Raw genomic sequence first — 10,612 nt, 5'->3', positions numbered from 1 at the left:
GATTTTAAATGGTTGCATCTGAAAATAACAGTGGTGTTGCTGCATTTCTGCTCCAGTTTCACAAACACTGTCTTTATTTCATTTAGGTTGTTGAGTCTCTATCCTGTTTCCTTCCAGTAGCCCAATGGGCTTTAGTTGAATCCCTGCATGTAAACACATGCTGCCTTTAAATAACTGCACCACTCGCCCCAACACACTCAAAGTTTTTAATACTACAGGGCCACATGTCGAGTCACTGTATGTGTCCAGTCTGGCATGGGTCCAAGTAAGTCAATGTCAAAGAACTTCAACAACCAGGAGGGCTTGTTTTGTAATAAAGACGACTTCTTATAACAGGCAAAATCATTTGATCCCTAATGCAAACAGATGAGGTGAATCCTGGTTACATAAAGTACAGTACAGTACACAAGCAACAGGCTTCTAACAAAGTCACTAAACCAAAAATAAGGCTCTAATACCCAACAGTAACCGAGCCTACTACAGTAACTAAATACAGTAAGCTTCTGCCACTTCAAGCCTCCAGCAGCCATTCATACTGAGCGGGTCATTTATAAGTGTGAGGATAAATATTCCACAGAGCACATGTCAGGAGGATAGAGTGTACGCAGGGTGTGTGAGGTATTCTTAGCACTGATGACAGTGCCGGCCACTGAATCCATTCACATCTCTAAATGGTTTCCTGGCTGTAAGATAGGGTGCTAGTCGTCCTGCCAAGGTATTGGTTTCTGCTTTACTCTGCTTATTTTTACCTCAGAGTGACACACCCTTTTTACTACACTTTTCAGAAAGGCATCCTGAATCACTAAAAATCCAACATTTAGAAACTCAGCTCGTTTAAAAAAGAGTCACACAGATGTAAAAATACAACAACAAAAAAAATGGAGCTAAAAATGATCAAGTTCAACATGCTGACAGTTTAAAGGCTTGTAGTACTCTACATGTCACTCAGGATTTTATATGAGGATATAGTTTTTGGAAAATTAACTGTAGGAGAGTTGTATGCACTAGCTGTGTGAGGAGTTTACAGACGTCTGAGTTTGACTCTGTTCAGTATAAAACTGCTGTGCATGTGCACAACATTCATTCCATAAAGATAATAAAAATCTTCATATCTGCTTCACTTTGAACATGACAGACGCCTTCACGCAATGTCAGCAGAAAAGCTTCTGCTTGAAGAGTGTGATGGGAGTTTAAACATGAAAGTCAGCATTTGTTCCAGCTGCGGGAGAGTTAAACCTCAAAGTCAGTCATCAAAGCTTAAAGGACTCCAACATTCATAGGTGGCATGAAGTTTGACAGTCAGTGAATTTGTTCAATGTTCAGTATTTCCTCCCACAGTGCAGAAGTTGTTAGCAGTTGTCGGCCTCCAGGATGTCGCTGTGTTCCTCCCAGAACTGATCTCCAATGATGTCAGTGTGGTAGGACTGAACCCTCCGCCTGCTGCGAGTCACAGGCACTTCCTTCTCCTCTTCATTTGGTAGCTTCAAGCGCTTGACGATAGTTTCATCTCGCTGGACACAAGAAACAAGAAACTCAATTATTCAAAGAAAGAGCACAAATTTAGAAAAATACCATATCTGTTTATCTCAGCTGTATGGAAATGTGACTTTTTAATCTGACACCATCAACACAACAGGAAGTCACTGCACTCCACATTTAAAAATAAACATGATCAGTGCTGGTAACACATCTGTCATGAAGAATAAATGTTTATGAATTAATCGATCTACAGAGGACGAGGAAGATGCTGCTTAAAAAATAATAAAATAATAATAAAAACTTTTTGTCTAGTTACATTATATGCTTTAGATTCAGGATGAAACTCTGATGTCACAGAGCCTGAGTGGCGGCCGCTCCAAATCTGTGGAGCAGTCTACTGGTTAACATCTCAACAGCACCCTCCATTCATAATCTTTACCTCCAATCATCTGTCTAATAATAATAACAATAACAATAACAACAACAATAATAATAACAATAACAACAAGAAGAACAATAATAATAATAATAATAATAACAATAATAATAATAATAATAATGTGTGAAATATGACCCCAGTGTTGTCAGCTTCCCCTAAGTTAAGCGCATAGGGATTGGATATTTACTGGCAGGAAGGATTTTCCTTATCCCAGTTCATGGACTCTCAGGCACACACAAACAGAGATGTTGTAGAAAGACGATGCATGGCAGCGTGTTGATCGCAGAATACCTCCATTCACAAGCGTGCATTGAACCATGGACGCCGTACAGAATCGTTCAATATTAGATTGAGTATTGGTGTATCGGCAATGGGTTATACACTACTTTCAAAATGCAATGTGGGATACTATGATACAACTTTGTAGGGTAAAATAAATCTCACTCATACATTGGGACAGCGACCCCCCCCCCCCCCCCCATGTAGTGTACTAACAGTGAGTTTATAGTGATGTCACTGTCACACCTGTCTGCAGCTCACCTTCTCCCAGATGAGCGTGGTGCCTTTCCTGTGCAGGGCAGCTTCTTTGTTGTAGTTTATGTCAAACTCAGTGAACAGGATCTCATTTTTGTCTGCAGCTAGTGTACCCTAGAGGGAGACAGAACACAGTTACACACAAGATGTGAATACAGAGATCAGTTCAAACAAGATGCCTCACTGGGTCACAGGACTCATCTTCCTGTAAGTCAGAACAAAACAATAATAGAACCTATCGTGGCTATTTGTCAAAGAAAACAAATTAAGATAAACTTAAAAACAAACCACATAAACTCAACAAACGGCCACTGATGCACCACTCTAGTTAGATCGATCGCAGGCAATATTTTCAACGTCCAGTCGGAACTCACTGTTTCTTCATTTCATTCAGATCATCACAAACAAACATTTCATTGACCTGCTAAAAAACCTGTGTCCATCAGGTGACACACCTGAGACCTTTAAAGGGTTCTTATCAACCCAAGGGCTTGGCAAAGTGAATCCCACTTGTGGCTCCTTTCCCACATGTCACTCCTGACTCTCTCTTTCCCTGATTTCACACTCTATCCACTGTCCTATCTCTCCATTAAAGGGTTCCTATCAACCCAAGTGCTTGGCAAGGTGCCCACTGCCCCCTGGTGTTTACAAACAAAACAAATGCAAAATAACAAATAACAAATAACTAGATGAAACGGCTCCTACAGAACCATTGGGGTGTGTGTGGTCATTTGTATTATAAGATGACGTAACTTCATCCAAACAACCACAAACAAAAAAAAAAGAATACACCCACTGGTTCTATTGTTGTTTCAGTGCGTGATCTATTTGAATCTGTTTCATTACCACAGAAATGTTTCACCAGTGATTAATTGAACTATGGGACACAACATGTTGATGGGCTGTGAGTGAGTCATGTTTCCTCCCTGTTTCCCCTCTCAGCTCCATTTACAGAGGACGCAGAGACAAACAGAGACAGACCTGGTGTTTCAGAGAAATCCCTTACCCTCTGTTGTATAGTGTGTGAGACTCTGCTTAGTTATAGACTCTAGAGTTTGATACTGAGAGAAAACAAACTACACACAGTTTGTGTTTATCTCCAATGAAAATAAATAAACTGCATGCAGAAGAACTACTGTTTGTTTTTTCACTGTAAATGATCAAACTGTTGTCTTAGATATAGTTCTACCCTAACCCAGTTTACAGAGCTCATACATTCACTGTTAAGAAGTTCCTTAAAAGATAAATGATTGTTTAGATTATTATATTGCACATAATATCAGAGAACAATTAGCCTCGATCACATAGCAGCATCTAAATATTCAATCATGTCTTCAATCCTCCTTTGGAGAATTATTATTTAGATCAATCTGACCCAGCATAATTCATGTAGTTGTTATCTGTGTGTTAAACAGACTGAATGTGATGTTGATATATTTTTATGACCTACAGAAGCAAACAAGACCATGAGGAATCACATTGATTATTTCTAGAGTTGTTTTGAATTCCTGTCTCTGCAGCCATGCAGGACACAAGTGAAACATCTTCATAGTAGATTTAAGTATAGTTCATAAATCTTAGTTAACCTCAGACTGTGTTTTGCTCTCACCTTTAAGCGCTCTTCTGCCTGGACTGTGGTGAGTCCTCCCTTCTGGACTAACGTCCAAAACACTGTGTTGTACAAATTATTAACGTGACCTAAAAGACACAAAATGCACGCTTTCAGTCCAGTATCCTTCACCCTGGTCAGTTCAAAGAACACATTCTGATCCTTTTAAAATGTTTGATCAAAGTATACACTTACAATCTGCTTGCCTCCAGCTAAGGTAATCCCTGAGGTTGCGGTTGCTAGGATACAAGACCACACGTCCATCAAAGCCTGGAGGGTACAAGAGAGGCTGTTCCCCAAAATAGTCCTTCCAATAAAACACATAGGAGGAGGAGAACTGGGAGGCCACGTGGGTCATGAGCTTACTGCCAGATGAAACATAGATCAGAGATCAGAAGACAGAATTCATTCAAAATCATGACATTCAAGTTCTGTTGTCAAACTCAAAATACCTGGCTCTCCTCTTAAACCACGTGGAGGTCCTCTTGAAGACAAAGCTGAACTCGTCACTTTGACCATAAGCGATGACGATATCCTCGAGTTCCTCCATGACAGAGTGTGCACTCCTGGTCATCAGACCCAGGGCTCTGTTGTCATTGGGCTTTGTAAACATGTGCTGCTCTGCAAACCTGAAAGAAAAACAGACAAAGGAGTTAAGAAAGACAGCAGGGTTTCACACCACGTGTTTCTTTACAGAGATCACAAACGCTTTGGAATAAAGATACAATTAAAATAGACTCACTTGTGGAAATTGCGCCCATCAAGTCTCACAACAATGTAGCAGTTTCTCAGACAGGTGTCATCTGTTTCAAAGTTGCGGACATACTCAAACTTGCTCTTGGCCATGTTTCTGGACTTTGTATGAAGACAGGCAAAGGATCCAACAACACCCACAGACCTGATACATTCAACAAATCTGCAGGCCTTTCCAATCAGCATTAGTTCCTAAAAAAGAAACATCAAGAACAACACAAATATTTGAACATGTTTCAGATAAAACAATTTAACTACTTTATTTGTGTTTTATTAGAATCAAACTACAACTCATGTCGGATCTCATTAAAGAATAATAAGTTTCCATGTTCAATCGACCTAAAGCCTCATCATCACATGGTGTTACACTTACAGTTTCTCCTCTGTATGTATCGTGATGTTCAATCCAAACACTAATATCTTCATATTTTGTTTGTCAAACACACAATATTATGATAACAAGAGATAATTAAGCAAAAATAGATCTTAACAATTGCTATCTACTGTTATTCAAAGACAGGCGTCACCTCACTCACGTTGGTTTGTGTACAGTCCGTCAGCGAAATCTGTCGTAGTGATACTAAAGTTAACATGGACGGAAGTTCCGCAGCACATGCAAAACAAAAAGCTTACTGTTGTAAGTTGATAGTTCACCTTCTCTCAAAACGCACTATCATAAATAAAAAATCTCATGTTGCTGTAATGGATAATCAATTATTAAAAAACAAAAAGATTTACATTGAAGCTAGCAAACATCGTCTGTGTTTTAGCACCATCTAGCGGCAGACGGATGGACACTGCAACCATAGCAACCATAGATCGTCTATTAGTAAAAGGCGACCTAAATATGTACTCTAAACGTGGAGTGCACATGTAGGCTATGTCCTCTCTTTGGGGGTTTCTGTGGGTTTTTAAGAAAGCATTCACATTCAAGTGACAAACTGAGACGAAGTTTCACTTGGAGAATATGAAAACAACACTTATTTAACGATTTGGGGATTTAAGGCATTCACTTCACTTATTTGCTCTGTAAAAAGTCCCTTGAAATGGGTCCAGAGTGACTGCTCAACCTTAACCGACGAGTACAACTTTCCTAGTATTTCCTGCTTCACCGTGTGCTCATCTGCGGCTTTTTCAAACATGGAGGAGGGGGAAAGAAAAAGTGCACCTACAGGCAGAAAAGAAACGACAACTGCAACCTGCTGGAGCACACCGTCAGTATCAGAGAGTCAACCAGAGACAAGCAGCACAGCTCAGGACGCAGAGAAAATAGATGTCTGCTCTGACAAGTTTGACCCACTGCTGGCCTTGTACTCGCCCACCGTGCCGCTTCCTTTCCCTAATGTCAAATGTTTTAACAACGTGTCAGCGTACGAGAGCTTTCTGAGGGGCGGCCGGGGAAGAGCCAAGCCGGAGAATGTGGAGAAAAAGCGGCAGAAGGCGATGAAAGGGGTGGCGGACCCGGAGCGTATCGCCAGACTGAAGAAGCTGATGGTGAAGAACCCGGTGAAAGATCCAGAGGAGGGAGAGGAGAGCACACCGAGGAGGAGGAGGCACAAGACCCAGAAGAATGTCCTGACGAGGATGCCCTGTAGGTTCAACTACAGCAACACATTGTTGTTGTTGTTGTTGTTGTTGTTGTTGATTCTATTTCTTCTTCTGCTTCTACCAGAACATGGATTTCGTCTTGTTGGGAATAATTAGATGTACATTTCCGTATTATTAAGCTCTGCATTTTACAATAGTTGCAAAAATATTGACCCATGTCTTGTTTAAAGACCCCAGTCATCCCACAATCTATCACTTTTAGAAATATAAGTGACGCAAGGGCCACATTCATTTAATTCTCACTGCCAGGGGGGCAAATTGTAGAATACAAAAACAATTACAGTCAATTATGTCTCAAATTTAACTCAACATATATCAGTGATCAAATATAATTCTGGACATTTATCTGGTTTTCATGATTTCATGGCAGATTTAGTCATGTTTTCTTCATGTTTCCAATTAACTGATGTGTAAAAATTGACCTGAGGGCCATGTTGAGGGTTGATGAGGGCCGCATGTGGCCCCCGGGCCGCCAGTTGCCCACCACTGGACTAGAAGAACAGCTTCAGTTGTCTTGTAGAATGAACATTGTCCGTTTAAAAGATATTCTTCATTTGGTGTTTGATGGTAGTTGAACACATTGTAGTGAACGTGGTGACTGAGGGACATGTAGTCAGTAATCCTATCATTTTCATAATCATGCACTTTTTATTTAGTACCCCTCCCCCTGTATGGATACATGTGTGTTCTTTATGTTTTAGCTAATGATGCATTTTGTCACCTGTTTCTACACCCCACCTTAAAGCACTTAATAACCCTTTTTATGGCTGACATCTTTTTTGCGCCTCAGAGTAATATTCTTGTCTGTTTTGTTGGTGTGTGAGAGAGGTGATCAGTGTATTTGTCATGTGTCTTCAGTGTGTAAAGGCAGTCCTTTGGGGGAGCTGTACAGATGTGTCCAGGAGAGGATAAGAGTCCGGGTCCACATCAGGACCTTCAAGGGGCTGAGGGGAGTCTGCTCCGGCTTTGTCGTAGCCTTCGACAAATTCTGGAACATGGTGAGCTCTCTTTCCATTTGCTGTTTTTTTTTTTTTTTTTTTACTTTAAACCAAGCTACATAATCTTTTGTCTCTTTATATCGACCTTTTACCATATGTTTAATATTTCTCTTTGTCAGGCAATGGTGGATGTGGATGAGACATACAGAGAGCCTTTGCTTGGAGAAGCTCTCTACCATGAGAAAGCCCTCACCTTTACTCGGGTAAACATCAGTTTTTATTGTAATTCTGACTGAAAATATTTCTCCTCCTTGGTAAAACACTGAAACACTGAAATATTGAGGTTGAAAAATCTCTCCTGATGAACATTGTAGAAATTGTTGAGAACAAATGGAAACCAAAATCCTCAACTCATTGAGGGTGTGTATTTGTGTGTGTGTAACGTCCGTGCATGCTCCTGATAAGCTGGTGTCACAGGGGGATCTTCACCAAGACATAAATCAGAGCATCAGGGAGATGCAGGACAATCTGTTGTGGTACTAGTTGAATGCACCGATACATAAAATCTCTCAGTTGCTCAACTGAGGTCAGGGAAACTAGAGGACCAGTCAATGACATCACTGCCTTCAGCGTCCAATCAGGGTTCTGTTGGCTTTGACATGGAGGTCTGTGCGACCCTCCAAGGATATGCCTCTGCAGACCATCACCCTCATGTTGTGTGATGTCACAGGCATCATAACATTCATCACGGTATCCACAGACTCTTTCATGCCTATCACATGTGATCAGTGTGAACCTGCTCTCATCTGGTGAATGCATCATGCTGCAGGGTGCCAGGCTGTGAGGTCCCATTGGAGGAAGGGGGCGCCCATGCTATCCTCATGGAGTCTTTTTTCTGACTGTTTGATCAGAAACATGCACACCAGTATCCTGCTGAAGAACAGTAGGGCTTTGTTAGGCAGTGCTCCTCCTGTTCCTCCTCACACACAGGAGCAGATAGTGGTCCTGCTGCAGTGTTGATGTCCTCTCTAGCCGGTCTCCTGGAATCTCCTCCATGCTCTTGAGACTGTTCTGGGAGACACAAGACGGGCTCTGTTGGTAGAGTTGCTCTCAACTGGAGGGTCTGATCACCAGCTCCTGATGTTTCCTTGGCAAGACACTTATTACTGAATTGCTCCTGCTGCTTTGTCGGCGGTGTATGAATGGGATTACTTTATTCTGATGGTCTCACTACACAGACACCTCTACCATCAGTGTGTGAATGTGTAGGTGTGACCTGCAGTGTAAAAGCGCTTTGAGTAGACAGAAGACTAGAAAAGGGCTGTAAAAGCTCAAGTCCATTTACCATATAACAACAATCCTTCATACGAGCGCAGTTTGGGATGATTCATCCTGGAGGAGCTGGTGAGGTGGTAGGTACCGCCTCATAATACCAGTAGTGATAAGGAAACTATCAGAACACAAAACTAGAGAAGAAGTAGTCATTAAGGATGAGGAGAGAGACAATGTCTGTGACCACCACATGCAAAACCATTCATTGTCTTGCTTTTTACTCCATTGTAACTTTTGTCACTTTTATTTGCACCAGAACAGAGAACAGGTGACATTGATTCACTTGTGCTCCCTGAATGGACAGATTGATGTCCCTTATGTTTTTTGGACAGGGCCCTTTAGTACACAAACAAACCGTGTTTCACTGAAAACGCACCTTTTGGGAAAACTCCTTTCAGGGGAAGATTTTCAGAAACAAATTGAATGAAATGTTCATTACAGAGGAATGGAGAGAAAATATGTGAATGTCAAGGACATAGCTGTTGACTTGGCATGCTCATGACAGCCATAACAGTGTGTTTTTGCATTTTCACGGTCATGTGGATGAAGATGTTTTTGAGAACTGAGTGTGTGAAAGGCATTTTTTTTAAACGTAAGAGGAAAAACTCTGTTTAAATAAATACTCACCTCTGTGTGGACTAGGCCTTGGTGTTATACCATGACGATAAAGTGTTCCTTTCATTTATTGAGTAGTGTTGTTAAAGTTACAATCTGCTAACTTTTCTATTTGGGACTCGTGCAGAGCTAAATAAATCCACATTGTTCAAAACTGCAGCTCATCTGCTTTGTTTAGCAGTTACATAAAAGTTAAATCACCCCATAAAATATATCAAATGTATGCTCTCCAGCATATGTAGCTGTTTGGATAATCTTCAGAATTACAGACCTCACAGATGACATCAGGGACTATATAGAGAGATGTACCGTTTATGTCTTAAATGTGTGTTGGTGGAGATACTGACCTCAAAGGAGGTTTAATTTTGAAGTCCAAGCTCCATGTTTAAACCACAAATACTAATGTGCCTGAACTCTTTGTCCAGCTCTTTGAGAAGCTGAAGCTCCAGGAGAGCTCAGCAGCTGAAGACGCAGCAAAGAAGCACAGGGCCCGAGAGTCCTCCAGCCCGCAGCAGCCTCCAAACCAAACACACCTGTCTGCTCAACCTGCTGACAAGAGCGGGGACAGCAGGCCCCAGTCCAAGCTCTCAGGCGGCGATACATCCACACAAGAGAAAGGCAGAGTCTCGCTGAAGGACCCGGGTCCAGAAGTGTGTAAGAAGAAAGAGTCCCAGAAGTACGGGAAGGTCCACACTCGACATGTCAACCAGCTGTTTATCCGAGGGGAGAGCGTCCTCCTGGTTAACCCACAGCCTCTCTGATCTCTGTTTGTTATTCACCCTGAAGATCGCTGCAACCTTACTCAATGAAATTTAAATATCATTTTACTCCAAACATCTGTAACAGGAGGTGTTAAATACCATCAATGAACTGACAGAGATATGATTTAATTAGATTCAAAAGAATCAAATGAGGGCTGTTGTATCATATTGATATGGATCTTGTTTTTGAAGAATAAAAGCTCCTCACTTCTAATTATAAAAGACATGACATGTTTTAACAGCTGTGTTTTTATTACGCTTTTCACCCAGAAGGTGGCAGCATAAACACACGAGTGTCATCTTTTGGGGGCCGTTGTCATCTCTAAGAGCTTGTCCCTTTATGTTGCTTTTCCCGTTAGTTTGAACAGGAATGACAGCGCAGTCTCAGCGGACTTCATAAATGCATTATGAATAATTGAGTTTGTGAAGCTGGAGATTGCAGATGGCACTCAAAAACTGTCATTTGTCTTGAAGTCTCAGATTGCTTTTTACTCTTTAATGGGCACATTACCCATAAAAGCACAATTTACTGCATCTCATGGAA

At 41.3% G+C, this 10,612-nt stretch overlaps 2 protein-coding genes across 3 annotated transcripts; one reads left to right on the top strand and one right to left on the bottom strand.

Annotated features, from left to right (window-relative positions):
- Positions 1 to 192: 192 nt before the first annotated feature.
- thg1l (tRNA-histidine guanylyltransferase 1-like) lies at positions 193 to 5,539 on the bottom strand. Of its 2 annotated transcripts, none has more exons than XM_061049000.1 (7): positions 5,342 to 5,539; positions 4,804 to 5,006; positions 4,514 to 4,690; positions 4,257 to 4,426; positions 4,062 to 4,150; positions 2,459 to 2,566; positions 193 to 1,511 (listed from the first exon to the last, which is right to left on the bottom strand). In XM_061049000.1, exons 1-7 carry the CDS (start codon positions 5,405 to 5,407, stop codon positions 1,350 to 1,352), a joined length of 975 nt encoding a protein of 324 aa, XP_060904983.1. In that variant the 5' UTR covers positions 5,408 to 5,539; the 3' UTR covers positions 193 to 1,349. The 2 variants fall into 2 exon arrangements, with proteins under 2 accessions (XP_060904983.1, XP_060904984.1); XM_061049001.1 differs by having other exon boundaries at positions 5,351 to 5,537.
- Positions 5,540 to 5,891: 352 nt separating this feature from the next.
- On the top strand, positions 5,892 to 10,294 carry lsm11 (LSM11, U7 small nuclear RNA associated). Its single transcript, XM_061048999.1, has 4 exons — positions 5,892 to 6,405; positions 7,281 to 7,420; positions 7,540 to 7,623; positions 9,733 to 10,294. The coding sequence occupies exons 1-4, from the start codon at positions 5,955 to 5,957 to the stop codon at positions 10,066 to 10,068; spliced, it is 1,011 nt and encodes a 336-aa protein (XP_060904982.1). The 5' UTR covers positions 5,892 to 5,954; the 3' UTR covers positions 10,069 to 10,294.
- The last annotated feature ends 318 nt before the right edge of the window (positions 10,295 to 10,612 follow it).

Source organism: Labrus mixtus, chromosome 10 (genome assembly GCF_963584025.1).
Source record: "Labrus mixtus chromosome 10, fLabMix1.1, whole genome shotgun sequence".
NCBI lineage: Eukaryota > Metazoa > Chordata > Actinopteri > Labriformes > Labridae > Labrus > Labrus mixtus.
Note: the sequence above shows the minus strand (reverse complement) of the source record. Positions and strands in the feature narration are given on the sequence as shown.

Excerpts from the sequence above, each read along its gene's own strand:
- thg1l (XM_061049000.1), bottom strand. The coding sequence starts at position 5,407 with ATGTTAACTTTAGTATCACTACGACAGATTTCGCTGACGGACTGTACA. Across the intron at positions 5,007-5,341 it reads CACAAACCAACGTGAGTGAG|GAACTAATGCTGATTGGAAA; the intron begins GTGACGCCTGTC and ends TTTCTTTTTTAG. Across the intron at positions 4,691-4,803 it reads GATGGGCGCAATTTCCACAA|GTTTGCAGAGCAGCACATGT; the intron begins GTGAGTCTATTT and ends TTTTTCTTTCAG.
- lsm11 (XM_061048999.1), top strand. The coding sequence starts at position 5,955 with ATGGAGGAGGGGGAAAGAAAAAGTGCACCTACAGGCAGAAAAGAAACG. Across the intron at positions 7,421-7,539 it reads TCGACAAATTCTGGAACATG|GCAATGGTGGATGTGGATGA; the intron begins GTGAGCTCTCTT and ends TCTCTTTGTCAG. Across the intron at positions 7,624-9,732 it reads AAGCCCTCACCTTTACTCGG|CTCTTTGAGAAGCTGAAGCT; the intron begins GTAAACATCAGT and ends CTCTTTGTCCAG.